Source organism: Protomyctophum parallelum, assembly GCF_964188405.1.
Source record: "Protomyctophum parallelum genome assembly, chromosome: 1".
Classification (NCBI taxonomy): Eukaryota; Metazoa; Chordata; class Actinopteri; order Myctophiformes; family Myctophidae; genus Protomyctophum; species Protomyctophum parallelum.
Window position 1 is genome coordinate 88003973 of NC_139697.1, and position 15000 is coordinate 88018972.

At 47.9% G+C, this 15000-nt stretch overlaps 1 protein-coding gene across 2 annotated transcripts in view; it reads left to right on the forward strand.

Annotated features, from left to right (window-relative positions):
- Window positions 1-15000, forward strand: part of LOC310871341 (cell adhesion molecule DSCAML1-like) — a gene marked incomplete at its 5' end in the record, with an annotated part of 145037 nt that overhangs the window by 97645 nt on the left and 32392 nt on the right. For both annotated transcript variants that reach the window (XM_083782826.1, XM_083782827.1), the window contains 10 exons: window positions 386-658; window positions 2738-3022; window positions 4921-5040; window positions 5402-5578; window positions 6392-6591; window positions 10488-10584; window positions 11275-11403; window positions 11984-12151; window positions 12829-12899; window positions 13175-13415. In XM_083782826.1, coding sequence (XP_083638952.1) covers window positions 386-658; window positions 2738-3022; window positions 4921-5040; window positions 5402-5578; window positions 6392-6591; window positions 10488-10584; window positions 11275-11403; window positions 11984-12151; window positions 12829-12899; window positions 13175-13415 — 1761 coding nt within the window. The remainder of the gene's footprint in view (window positions 1-385; window positions 659-2737; window positions 3023-4920; window positions 5041-5401; window positions 5579-6391; window positions 6592-10487; window positions 10585-11274; window positions 11404-11983; window positions 12152-12828; window positions 12900-13174; window positions 13416-15000) is intronic.

Consider the following 15000-nt stretch of genomic DNA (forward strand, 5'->3'; position numbering starts at 1 on the left):
CTCAAGTAGGCCATGGGACAGTGTAGCAGAGGGTAACGTAGAGGCACACGCGGCATCCACACCATCACATAGAACTATGACTGGCTAGGCTCAACAAAAACAGTAACAAATATCCACAGTCTTCCTTCAGCGAAGGGAGCATAACTAACCTCCCTCTCCAACCCCCTTCAACTTCCACCCTCTCAACCACTCTGTCCCTGAACCTTTACTTCCTCACTCTTCCATGTCCTCCATCTCTTCAACCACCCCTATCTCTCTCCCTCGCTCCCCTCCCCTCCGCTCCCCTCCCCTCCCCTCCCCTCCCCTCCCCTCCCCTCCCCTCCCCTCCCCTCCCCTCCCCTCCCCTCCCCTCCCTCCCTCTCTTCTCCCCCGGGTATATCTCCAGGTCCGCCCAGGATCAGAGCCATGCGCGACATCACGGCAGTGGCGGGCCGGAACACCTACATCACGTGCCGCGTGATCGGCTACCCGTACTACTCCATCAAGTGGCTGAAGGACGGCATGCAGCTGCCCGACAACCACCGCCAGGTGGTGTACGAGAACGGCACGCTGCGGCTGACGGACGTGCAGAAGGGCGCCGACGAGGGCACCTACCTGTGCAGCGTCCTGATCCAGCCCCAGCTGTCCATCAACCAGACGGTCCACGTCAGCGTCAAAGGTATGAGGGAGGGAGAGGGGCCCAGTGGGGTGGGGTGGGGGGGACACTTCTGCTGCTTTCTAAATTCTAGCGGCGGTGGCTCAGGGGTAGTGTGGCTGGATGGTGACCGCAAGGTTGCCAGTTCGAACCCAGGCTCCCCCGGAGTTGGTGTCGAAGTGTCCTTGAGCAAGACACTGAACCCCTAATTGCTCCTGGTGTGCTGGTTGGTGCCTTGCATGGTTTCCGCCGCCGTCGGTGTGTGAATGGGTGAATGTGATGCACAATCTCTGTAAAGCGCCTTGAATAAAGGTGCTATATAAATGCACCATTTAACCCATTTAGACCTGAGCTCGATTCTACAAAATGTCTTCTACATCAGGACAGTTTTCTGAAAAACCTCATGTTTCTACAGTATGTCAGTGGTTCTCACAGGGTTAAACCTCATGTTTCTACAGTATGTCAGTGGTTCTCACAGGGTTAAACCTCATGTTTCTGTGTCAGTGGTTCATGCCAAGGAGCCTGAGGAAGGTCGCAAGACCGAAACGTTGCTCAATAACATTGCTCTGAACTAGCAAGTGTCCGTGTGCGGAAGTCCCTTCTTCCACAATGCCAAGGAGCCCCAAAGATTATATGTAATTGGCCGCCGGCCCCGTCTGAAAATTATGTTGTTCCAGAAGCAAAGATTTGAGTTAAAAACGTTCGCTCTGAAAGAAGAACATATTCCAAATGTGCGCCACATTTTCAAGATTTTTCCAAAATAGCAGATCTACAAGCTTGTACATTCCGCCAATTATAATCCAACTGTCAACTGCTTCTGACGGAACGCTCCATCGTATTATATAGCTTTATTATCAAACGGGATCGCCGTTTTCTTGTTTTTTGTTGTTTTTCTTGCTTGGCCTTTCCTTCTTCAGCGATGCTAGACCGGTTTTGCGCTTGCGCACTGCCGTTCACTTCTCGCACACAAGCACACTGAAACGCTGAATACCTCTAAATCTACCGAGTTCTCCATGGTTTTGAGTGACAAAACGCCCGATGTTCGGAAGGCCTTTTCTCATTGTCCGGTGATCCCGATTGGAACATTGGCGTTTTCTAGAGTAAGGATGGCCTCATTTTGGCTCGCTGGCCTTGACGCTAAATATTTAGCTTCTAAAATGGAGCGGCAAAGTGGACGTGCGTCACACTAAAACCAAGTAGATCCGTTCACCAGGTGGCAGTGATACGGTTAAATCACAAATAGTGTACTTTTGACCCCACTTCATTTCTAGGAAGACCATTTCTTTGGACCCAAAGACGACTTAAGCCCCATTTCAAATTGAGTGAAAGTCGACCACTGCAATGCGTCGGGAGTTTCTATACTCATTTCAATATTTTTGAAGATTTCTGTCAGTTTTTTGAAAATGTACTTGATAATTTGTCATTTGTATTTGTGAATACTTATATGGCTCCTATAACACCACTGGGTAAGAGCCAAGGGGACACGGAGCTCGGAGCATATTAGGCCGAGAAGGACGGAGGTGGTAGAGATCTGTGTTTTATCATAATAATGGTGGAGGTAGATTTTTAAGATGGATCAAAAATGTAGCGCATTGCTGCGTTTTGGTTTTTGCCCGTGAGTGGGGTAAGAATGGGGCTGTGTGATGCAGGTTGCAGAGGTGTTTAAAGGTGTTTGTGTATGCGTGCGAGCGCCCGCCCGCCCGCCCGCCCGCGCGTGTGTGTGAGTGTGTCTCTGATTTAATTAGATGAATAATAATGAGGCCTAGATTAAATCCCCCAGATGTCTCAGCTGTAGTATCGCCCCCCCCCCCCCCCCCCACCCCACCCCACCCGCCCACCCCGGCCTCCATTACTATGGCAACAGAATGACTTCCTCCTGCCAATTGGACTCTAACCAGAACAGCTATTATGGGCTGCGGGGAGGGGCCGAGTGGAGGGGGGCCCGCTGGCCAATGACCTTCTCTCTCTCTCTCTCTCTCTCTCTCTCAGCGTTGCTCCAGAGAGGGCCACAGCGCCACTCTTTTCTTCCATATCTTCTTCAATATCACTCTGACCTCTCTCCCCATGCTCTTTCTTTCCCCCCTCCCCCCCTCCTCCCGACAGTGCCACCCCTGATCCAGCCGTTCGACATCCCCTCCACCTCGGTGGGGAAGCTCATGTACATTGCCTGCGTGGTGTCATCCGGGGACATGCCCATACGCATCACCTGGCACAAAGACGGCCAGCTCATCGTGCCGGGCTCCGCCTCCGGCGTGGGCATCGAGACCAAAGAGTTCATGAGCTCCCTGCAGATCTCCAAGGTGACGCTGAGGCACAACGGGAACTACACGTGCATCGCCAGCAACGCCGCAGCCACCGTCAGCTGGGAGAGGCAGTTGATTGTCACCGGTGAGCTATAGGCTATAGGGGGACGGAGGAGGAGGAGGAGGAGGTGGAGGCGGTGTTGTTTTCGTCGACTATGAAACTATATGACGAAAAGTAGTTCGTCGACTACCTTTTTTTCACTGCCGGGAACGGAATGGAAACTACATGAAAACTAAAGGCTCATAGTATAGTCTGGATTTTCGGTGGTGAGGTGACCACCGAACTACAACGTGACGTTACTGAGCCGCGGTGAAGAGCAAACCACCGCCACCGCTCCAGCCCTTCTCTCTGTTTTTACTCACCACCGCTCAACGTTATTTCAGCTCGGGTGGTCAGCTCACCACCGGAGCGGTGGTCACCCCACCACGGAAAATCCAGACTATGAATAGGCCTTAAGCTATGATGACAAAAACTATGACTATACTGTCAATCTAAAAATGTTAGGAAGGCACTAGTGGACAAGAGATCCAGTACAAGTCATTTTACACTTGGTTGCATGCTGAAAATAGCCGATCTACAAGCTCACAACGCGTCGCAGCGCGTCGCGTTGTGAGCTTGTAGATCGGCTATTTTCAGCAAATGTAAAATCAGTCATTACGACGGCATCAAGGCCTGCCAAAACACATTTTAGTCGACTAATTCACCTGTAGATTTAGTCGACTAAAATCGTATAAATATTTAGTCGACTAAAACTAGACTAACACTAAAACATTCCGGGTGACTAAAATGTGATTAAATGGAAACTATTCAAGAGACTATGACTGAAACTAAAATAGAAATTTGCTGCCAAAAACAACACTGGGTGTAGGTGTAGGTGGAGAGAGAGAGAGAGAGAGAGAGAGAGAGAGAGAGAGAGAGAAAACTAGTGAAAATAGCAGATCTACAAGTCTGAGCTTTTAGATCGGCTATTTTCACAACTTCTTAAACATGCATTTTCCTAATTAAAGGGCAATTTCACCACTGGAGGAAACTGCAATCACATTGATTGATTGAATAATTTATTAACAGTTTGGAGAAGTACAGTATACATTTCAAGCACAACTCAATAGAAGACTGTTAATTGTGGACGACACCATAAGCATTACACTTGTTTACAATAGGGTCCACCATGTTCAATTCATCATAACATTTAGAGACGTACAAATATACACTTCTATTTAGGCAAAAATAACAGTAGCACAATTTGAAATTTGCACCCTGTGGCCAGAAAAATAATGAAGTCTGTGTGTTTGACTAGAGTTTGACTGGATTGTTGAATTCCTACAATGACCATAATGCTTTGGTGCACTTGTGGAGGGGAGACACCCCATGTGGGCCGTCTTACTGAGACAACATGTAGTCCAGGAAGGAAGTGAGACCACGTTTTATTTCCTTTTTTAATGTTTTTTTGTGGCTTTCGCCTTTTTATTTATTTATTTATGTATTTATTTTTATGGAGCGACAGACAGTAGGCTGACAGGAAATGGGGAGAGAGATGGGGGGGGAGACATGGAGTAAAGGCCGTCGGGATCGGGAGTCGAACCCGCGGCACACTGCCAGACTAAGGTGCCTGGACCGCTGAGCCACGGCCCAGGCCGAGACCACATTTTTGTCATGAAGATGGAGTTATGACTAAGATATCTAAAAACACATACTGTATTACAATGTACAAATACAAAAAAACAGGAAAGTGTTTCTTGTGTCCTGTAAATATCTGATCTGGTTGCAAAAGGGGTGAAGTGGCCCTTTAATGAAATTACTTAGATTTATTTTTTTAATGACTGCACAACATTGCATTTAAAAAAAGAAATATTACTTGGGAAAAAAAGTAATACGTTTAGATCCATATTCTAATGTTGGGCCCTATAGACTTATACTATAGCTACTCACGGTTATGGCTGCAGCTAAAAAGCCTGACGCCATGATACATTCTTTCTCCTCAGTGCCACCGCGTTTCGTGGTGCAGCCCAACAATCAGGACGGAATCTACGGCAAGGCCGGTGTGCTCAACTGCTCTGTGGAGGGATACCCACCCCCGAAGGTCATGTGGAAACACGCCAAAGGTAAGCATACTGTATGTATACTGTACAGCTGCAGTACCAGCTCAGTGGCCTTGTGGTTACAGTGTCCGCCCTGAGACTGGGAGGTCGGGGTTCGATCCCCGGCCGGGGGTGTACTTGTACATCGAGCTGCCTCACGCTACAGAAACAGGAGATAGGCTCCTGTTGCCCTATGGTTTGGTTCATGGTTCGGCAAGGCTTACTTACTTATACTGTGTACAGCACTTCATCAACACAAACAGGCAACATGACATGAAAAAGAGATCACAAAGGTCCATTTTACTGAACTGCGACAGTACCAAACTATAGCACTAAAGGCCGACTGTGTGTGTGTGTATGTTTTGTCTTTTTCCGGTCCCCACAGGTGTGGGAAACCCTCAACAGTACCACCCGGTTCCTCTGACCGGCCGCATCCAGATCATGTCCAACGGCTCCCTGCTGATCCGCCACGTCCTGGAGGACGACCGGGGCTACTACCTCTGTCAGGCCTCCAACGGCGTGGGCTCGGACATCAGCAAGAGCATGATCCTCACCGTCAAGAGTAAGCATGTCACCTCGACCTCGGCCCCTGCAACGGCTACAGTATATACCTCTGGAGCGGAACGCGTCCTGTTGTCACTCTCATAGCGCTGCGGACGCACGCACGCCCGCACGCACACACACACACACACACACACACACACACACACACACACACACACACACACACACACACACACACACACACACACGCACACCAATACCTTCATCTCCTGTATCTTTCACGCTGCCGGGGATCTTCACCATTGATTGATTTGTTCCGGCAGCCTGTCCACACACACACACACTCCAGAATGTTTGTTTTGTGGTCGGGGGGGTTGCAAAGAGGGGGCTTGATGAATTAGTGATGGAAACAAAACCACAGGAACCCCCCTCCCTCCCTCCCTCCCTCCTCCCGGATCAATAACCTCCGTCTGAACAGAAGAGGGAGGAGAGTGACAGTGAGTCAAGTCAGGAGGAGTAATAGAAGAGGAGGGGAGAGCAAGAGTGGCCGACGGGGGCTTGAAGCGTGAAATGGAAATGGAGAGAGAGAGAGCGTGTGTGTGTGTGTGTGTGTGTGTGTGTGTGTGTGTGTGTGTGTGTGTGTGTGCGCGCGTGTGTGCGCGTGTGTGTGTGTGGGTGTGGGGGTTCCCTGAAATGTCTGTAATACATTCCCACTTTCTAATATAGCATTCCCTCCTCTCGTTACTCCAAATCATATGATTCACCTCACTGACGTAAGTGTGTGTGCGTGTGTGTGTCTGTGCGTGTGTGTCTGTGTGTGTGCGTGTGTGCGCGTGCGCGTGTTTCTCCGCGTGCGCCGCGCTCTGCTCAGTTCCCGCCATGATCACCAGCCACCCCAACACCACCATGGCGAAGAAGGGCCAGACCAAAGAGCTGAACTGCACGGCGAGGGGCGAGCAGCCCATCATCATCCGCTGGGAGCGCGGCGACACGGTCATCGACGCCGAGAGGAACCCCCGCTACTCCATCACCATCAACAAGAAGGGAGACGAGGTCATCTCCACGCTCAAGGTCAGCCCCGCGGGTCACTTTGTGCACGTCGTCGCCTTGATGACGGTGTTGTTATAGGCCTGACGTCGAAATAAGAAAAACGTTCGCTCTGCAAAGAATATATACTGTATATTCAAAGATGTGCCGCACTTTTACGATTTTTCAAAAATAGCAGACCTACAAGCTCGTAGCGCGCCACTCGGTGGCGCGCTATGAGCTTGTAGATCTGCTATTTTCTGCTATTCTTTTATGTTTTTCTTTTGATTTTTCAGTAAACAGGTGGGTCACGTAGGGCATCACAGTACATATCGTAATTGTTACAAGTCATTTGTTACATTTCTTGTTATTAACTTTCACAGTGTAACGGGTCTTACAGTTCCAGGAGAGTAAGGGAATCCTATTTGAGTAGTTTCAGAATGTCTTAGTTTGTTAGATCTGCTATTTTCCAATAGCTAAATTATAACATAATGCTTAGTCAAAACACCAAAAGGGGTTCCCATACAGAATGGGTTAGACAATATAGATGCTGATTATGTTTACTGGATGCGCACAGTAAGTGCAAGTATGCTCACTGATGCTAGCCTAGGTACTGTACATTACATGTTATTTAGAGAGGCTACTGTGACTGGCTCAGTGGTGGAGGACAGACAATAGCAGGATCCTTGAATAACATGGTGTAGTATTTTCCAGTGCGTATACAGAATCATGCCATTTACAATTTAGGCATTTATAGCATTTAAAGACGCTCTTAAGCCAAAGCGATTTACAGTAAGCAAGAACAAAAAACATGGTAATACGTCAAAACATAAAAAATTGTCATCATGAGTCCTACGTAAGCTTAAGAACCTAACAGTGGAATATCTATCTGAGGAAAACTATACACTATAGAGTGCCATGTCTACATAAAGTGCTGCTCACCATGCTACGGTATATAAACTGAAACTGTGCTATGCAGAACAAACTGCAAACGTTGTGTAATGTACAGAATTGTGTAATGTATTGGACAGACAGAGGCTCTATTTGAGTGTGTGTGAGGATGGCTGATATATCCTGTGTGCATCGAGACGCACAGCAGGTGCATATAGTCACACCTTGATCTGACTCTAATTAGTTGGACTCAGGCCAGGTGTGACTTCAGCCCTCAGCCACCCTACACCACAGAGTATTAAAAGGATAGAGACTGAACTGGCGCGAAGCTCCGCCCCCTCCGCTATTCATGTCAGTGGAAGTTGCTCAGTGGCGTTTTGAAGCACCCGGAAGGCTGCCGGAAGGACCGTCTATTTCCGCATTTTTCGCTGATTCAGCATTTGGGCACCACATTTTGGTGCCCAAATGCGGAAGTGCAGCTGGGCTTTAACATTGAGCGCTCGGTTGCACGGGGTTTCCTCGTCAATAATCCACGGGTCCGCCTGCAGTCCTTCCTCTTACCACTAGGGACCAGCGCTTCAACATTGGAGTGCCTAGCTGGCCCCTTGCCCTACACCTTTGTAGCACATAATACTTCATTACTTCATGAATGAATTGAATGAAAACGTTTTTGAATGAATAAAACAAATGAGCAATAGATTTAGCTATTCGGTTTGGCAATGAATGGATCTGCCTTTACTGTACGTATTCTGATGAGCACTAGCTCTCCTGCGTCCCCTACCAAATAGAGCCTTCTGAGTTCTGAATCCCCCCCCCATGCACACCACACAACAACAGGTGGTACAGCTGGGGAGGTGGAAGGGCAGCATCAGTGATGTAAAGAGAGAGTGGTGACAACAGCAGTCCAAAAGTCTCGTCACATGATTTACTGAGACCTCAAGTAGTTCCACTTTTATGTTAAAGTGATTCAGATGTAACTCTACTGCGCTGCTATAGTATTTGCTCTGGGAACTATTCCACAATCAGGAAATTGGTCCATTGGGGTGAAGGGAATTGTCTTTACACCACTCTGGGCAGCAGCAGCAGCAGCTCGGAGACAACACGGCAAACAAGAACATGAGCAATGCAAACGGCTCTATTATTGAAGTGCGTGTGCAGTATATGACTGGTGGAGAGCAGACGCATGGAGCTGAAACCGACCAATGGTCAGCTGCCAGTGAACTGACTGAACGTATTGCTCTGCACAATTTATGCACAATTCTCACTTGACCACTTATGGTCCGACTGGTTGGCTGACTAGTGCTTAAACTCGCTCTGGATCAGGGTGTCTGGTAAATACATCAATTATAAAGTGGACAACATCAGCACAACGGACCCAAAAATAGAAACCCTTGCCCGCCGCCGAGGCGCTGACACAGATGCAAATATAAACAAGTCAATGTGGATTTCTTTCCGCCCTTCGTATTAGACTAAAGGCGCATTCATACTTTGAATGCTATCGCTATCGATATCGCCGCGGATCCCGACACATCTCTCTGTTTTTACTGTCCGACAAGTCCTTTCACTCTGGGGCCATTCATCACCGCGTTCACCAATTGGTCTGGAAGTAATTGGTCGGGGCGGTCCACTTGGTGCTGCAGGCAGAGAGAGGCGCAAACAAACAGACACAGAGCAGAGAGACGGACGGACGGACGGGAGAGAGAACAACGTAATGGAAGAATAGAGGCAAACTGTACTGTGTAGACTGTGTAGATTGAACATTATACTGAGCAGCGTCACGAGCGGCCAGCCTGCAGTCCAGCTGTGTTGTGTGTGTGTGTGTGTGTGTGTGTGTGTGTGTGTGTGTGTGTGTGTGTGTGTGTGTGTGTCATGTGACGGCCGAGCGTAACCTTGATGTATTTCTATGATGACATGTAGGCCTGTATCTGAATGTAATCCAAGTCTTGTACTGTGATACCTTGTAATTTGTGGAAATTCAATAACATACTTTAAAATGTGTGAGAGAGAGAGAGAGAGAGAGAGAGAGAGAGAGAGAGAGAGAGAAACCAGATGGGGGGGGGGGGAGTAATACTTAAGGACGTGACGGTGATAGGTGAAGGGGTGATAACTTAAATATTTGACACACCGGAGTTCTTTCTGTGTACAGAGACTTTGAGATATACTACCTATAGACAACAATTGAGGCAGCAGACAGCAGGCACCTTGATGTTTCCTCGGTTGGTTCTTGGTTTATAATCAGAGGCAGAAACAGAGAGTGGCCCACGGGCACACAGGTGACTGGGTGACTGCATTAGCGATCAGCCTGTAATGACAACCTTTTATACATTTCAGTGTTATCTACAGAGGTGAATAACATGTACAGTATAGGGTGGAGTTGCTTGACCGCCCTCGCAGACTGAGTGAATATAAAGGCTACAGTGATTTTACATAACAGATCAAACGAAACATCTGCTATCTCATATAGGTGTCTCAGAGAGGCGCGCTTCAGGAACTATACAAGACAATATAATGTTCATTTTGCCCCTCAACAAGCCTCAAGGTTTGAGTCACAATCGACTTCAAACTATACTCCTCGCCACCTAGAAGGCACTGCACAACCTGGCTCCCCCTTACCTCTCCGCTCTCCTCGAGCCACACGCCCCATCCCGCTCCCTCAGGTCCAGCGACGCCGGCCTCCTTGAGGTTCCCCAAAAAAATCTAACGCAAAACCTGGGCCTTCTCTGTGGCCGCCCCTACCCTCTGGAACGCTCTCCCCAAACACATCCGAGACGCCCCCCCCTCACTTCCTACTGGGTGAAAACCCACCTGTTCAGAATTGCATTTGTTCTTAAAGATGCAGCCTCTGACTACAGTTGCAGACTACACTAAACAGTGAAATAAACATACGAACATTGGCATAGCATAAATAATTTGTGAATGTGGATCATTAAACGATACGACACTGACCTTGTGCAAAATAAGTGGATGGATTGAGTCGTACACTCTAGACTTCATGCCATGCTTTGACCATTGATTGCCTGCTGTCTGTGTTGTTGTGTTTTTATCCCCAGCTGAACCCAGCTGAACGTGGAGATTCTGTCTTCTTCTCATGCCATGCCATCAACTCCTATGGAGAGGGCCGAGGACTCATCCAGCTCACTGTGCAAGGTAGCCCTACACTCCTACAGCATATACTGCACGCACGCACGCACGCACGCACGCACGCACGCACGCACGCACGCACGCACGCACGCACGCACGCTTAATAATAGTCATCATGAATCCTACGTAAGCTTAAGAACCTAACAGTGGAATATCTATCTAAGGAAAACTATACACTATAGAGTGCCATGTCTACATAACGTGCTGCTCACCATGCTACGGTATATAAACTGAAACTGAAGTTGAAACTGAAACTGTGCTATGCAGAACAAACTGCAAACAGGGGAGAGCACGTTGTGTAATGTATTGGACAGACAGAGGCTCTATTTGAGTGTGTGTGTGAGGATGGCTGATATATCCTGTGTGCATCGAGATGCACAGCAGGTGCATAGTCACACCTATAGCTCTGACTCTAATTAGTTGGACTCAGGCCAGGTGTGACTTCAGCCCTACACCTTTGTAGCATACTTCATTACTTCATTGAATTACTAGATTTAGCTATTCAAATGAGCAATAGATTTAGCTATTGCAAGCACGCACGCACGCTTAATAATCAAGCAAAGCTATAAGCAATGCTCATATTAGTGCATCAATGTCGATGATGATGTCAATTATTTACAAAACAGTGCATAATACGACCTACCTAACCTCTCTTATCTAATCTCCTACCACACACACACACACACACACACACAGAACCCCCAGATCCCCCTGAGCTGGAGGTGCGAGAGGTGAAGGACCGGAGCATGAACCTGCGCTGGATCCAGAGGTTTGACGGCAACAGCATCATCACCAGCTACGACATCGAGTACAAGAACAAGTCAGGTAGGAGCTCATTGGAAGACAGATTCACAAGCCCTGCTACAGGTTAGGCTACTCCATGTTGCATTAGATCAGTGGTTCCCACGGTGGGGTCCAGGGGACCCCCAGGGGGTCCTCGGGGGAGTTCCAGGGAGTCCCCAGCTAAATGATAGTTAGGAACCAAATGGACCCTATAGAAGAAAGGCTGAATGGGGTTGTTTTTTTTTTTTTTGGCTTTCGCCTTTATTTTTTTTATTTTTTTATAGAGGGACAGACAGTAGGCTGACAGGGAATGGGGGAGAGAGATGGGGGCGGGGGGCGTGTGACATGCAGTGAGGGCCGTCGGGATCGGGAGTCGAGCCCGCGGCACACCGCGAGACTTGGACTATACCGGCCAAGCTGCCTGGACCGCTGAGCCACGGCCCAGGCCCCATGGGGTTCTTTTAAAGATGTACTACTACTAGAAGAAAGCCCATGGCGTTACATTTAGGCCTAAGATGCACCAGTGGGGCAAATATTATATCAATAATTTGTGTTTAGGTCATAAAATTGCTTTCAGCTATATAGCTAACGTCTCCCCATGTTGGACTGTTCCCAACAACAGACACCTGGGATCACATGTACACGACCAGGAACATATCGCCCACCAACAACCAGGCCAACATCGTGGAGCTCCACCCGGCCTGTGTCTACAGCATCCGCATGTACTCCTTCAACAAGATCGGCCGCAGCCTGCCCAGCAAGGAGCTCACCATCAGCACGGAGGAAGCACGTGAGTGACTCGCAGTGTGGCTATCTGGACAGTGTTGTTTTCGTCGACTAAAACTAAGACGAAAAATGTTCGCCGACTACCTATTTTCACTGACAAAAACAAATGGAAACTAAATTAAAACTAAGCTACGACGACTAAAACTAAGACTAAATATACTGACAATTTCGTCGACAAATAAAAACTAGACTAAAATGTTAGGAAGGGACTAGTGGACAAGTCATTTTACACTTGGTTGCATGCTGAAAATAGCTGATCTACAAGCTCACAACGCTATTTTCAGCAAGTGTAAAAACACTCATTACGACGGCATCAAGACCCGCCAAAATACATTTTAGTCAACTAAATCAACTGTAGATTTATAGTCGACTAAAATCTTATGACATTTAGTCGACTAAAACTAGACTAACACTAAGACATTCCAGGTGACTAAAATGTGACTAAAACTAAATGAAGTTTCAGTCCAAAGACTATGACTAAACTAAAATAGAAATTTTGCTGCCAAAAACAACACTGCTTCTGGAACCACTATGATCTCTCGTCCGCCCGGCTCCCGCATTGTCTTTCATAATCGTACTTGTTTGTTTGTTTGCTTTTTGGGACGGACCAGCCCTATATATATATATATATATATATATATATACATGGTAACATGGTGTTTGACACGTTTTCCCTTACAGAACCGGATGGTCCCCCTATGGAGGTGATTCTGACGCCCATGACATCTCAGAGCATTCGGGTCACATGGAGGGTAGGTGCCGTTTTTGCTATTACCGTATAGCAAGAAAACGTTTAACGGACAAACTGTTCTAACTGTGCTATTTGAGCAGCTCTAGCCGCTACAACGCGTGTGTTTGTGTGTTCCCCCACCCCCGCACCCGTAGTGGGTGCCACGGTACACTATGACGTAGTGGCAGCCAAGTCTATGGACTTTTTACTGAACTTTGATGACTTCATCATCGTGCAATGTTTTTGTACGCCAAAATAATGTGTTTTATCGTGCGCCCCCCCCCCCCCGCCCGCTAGGCCCCCAAAAAGGAACTGCAGAACGGCGTGATCCGGGGCTATCAGATCGGCTACAGGGAGAACGGGCCGGGCAGCAACGGCCAGTACAGCATCGTGGAGATGAAGGCCACCGGGGACAGCGAGGTGTACACGCTGGACAACCTGAAGAAGTTCGCCCAGTACGGGGTCGTGGTCCAGGCCTTCAACAGAGCCGGGACCGGGCCTTCCAGCACGGAGATCAACGCCACCACCCTGGAAGACGGTACGAGACATGGACACGCAGTGTGGAGAGTATGGGGCGAGACATACTGTACAAGTGGAACTATAGGAAGGACAGGAGACATGAAGTAGGGAGAGACATACAGGACAGGAGGAACTATAGGAAGGACAGGAGACAGGAGTAAATGAGAGAACTACAGTAGAGGGCAGAAAGAGAGCCATTATCACAGTAAAAACATCAGTGTTGGAGAGAGAGAGATGTGGCACATTTTGTTTATTCTTTGAAAGGATTCTAGAGGTCAATGAGCACCAACATGTGTGTACAGTATGCCAGCATACACCCCAATTTACAATTTACAATTTAGGCATTTAGCAGACGCTCTTAATCCAGAGCGACTTACAATAATCAAGAACAAAAGCATGGGAATACATCACAAAAGCATTTATCATAAAACATGCGTAAGCTAAGAAAGTAACAGTGGAATATCTATATTATGAGACTATACATATAAACTATATATATACTACTATGCTATACATATGTACTATGGCGTGCTATGACTATATACAATGCAATTATAGTGCCGTCTACATAACATGCTATAAGTCTGTATCAGATGCTATCTAAGTCTAAGTCTGTATCAGATGCTATCTAAGTCTACAGAAATGCTATCTAAGGGGTTAGGGTAAGTGCTATGGGCCATGATGGAGTCTAAAAAGGTGGGTTTTCAGACTACGGCGGAAGATTGGGAGTGATGCTGCAGTTCTGACTGCAATGGGAAGTGCATTCCACAGTTTTGGAGCCAGAAGGGAGAAGAGTTTGGGACGTGTGGAGCGTTGTCCCGGCGTTTTTAGTGAGGGTAGTTCCAGCTTCCCTGCGTTGGCTGATCTGAGTGCGCGGGAGGGTTTGTAGGGTTCAATCATACTTGCGAGATATGGGGGAGCCATACCTTTGGTTGCCTTGAATGCCAGCATCAGAGTTTTGTATTCTGTGCGGGCAGCGACCGGGAGCCCCCCACACACACACATGCGCACACGCACACGCACATGCACATGCACACACAAACACACGCACACACACAAGAATGTGCGTGTATGTGTATGTGCACGGCTGAGCGTACATACACGCGCACACGCACATGCACATGCACACATACACGCACATGTATACACACACGCGCACACACGTAACACAAAATGGTTGAAATTAATTGCCCCCCCCACACCTTTTATTCTGCTACTTTAATTAGCACCCTCATTAGGCCAGTAGAGAGAGAGGAACAAGGTACCCCATTAATGTCTTAATGTCTGCCCCCCCTCTCTCCCCCTCTCTCCCTCCCCCCCCCCCTCTCTCCCTCCCCCCCCCCCCCCCTCTCCCCCCTCCCATCTCTCTCTCTCTCTCTCTTTCTGCCTGTTTGCTTTCCTTCTCCACCTAACACCATTTCTCTGTGTTTTTATGACGTGGATCTCGCAAACTGTTTGACCGATCTGCATCAAAGTTCTTCCGGTGCATATACTGTAGTGCAGTCTTTGTAGATGAGATTAGGACAAGATTTTGGCACTCTGGCACCACAAATCCTCCATAACGGAATGTGGAAAGTGCGTGATTTCCCAGTATAGTCAATGGA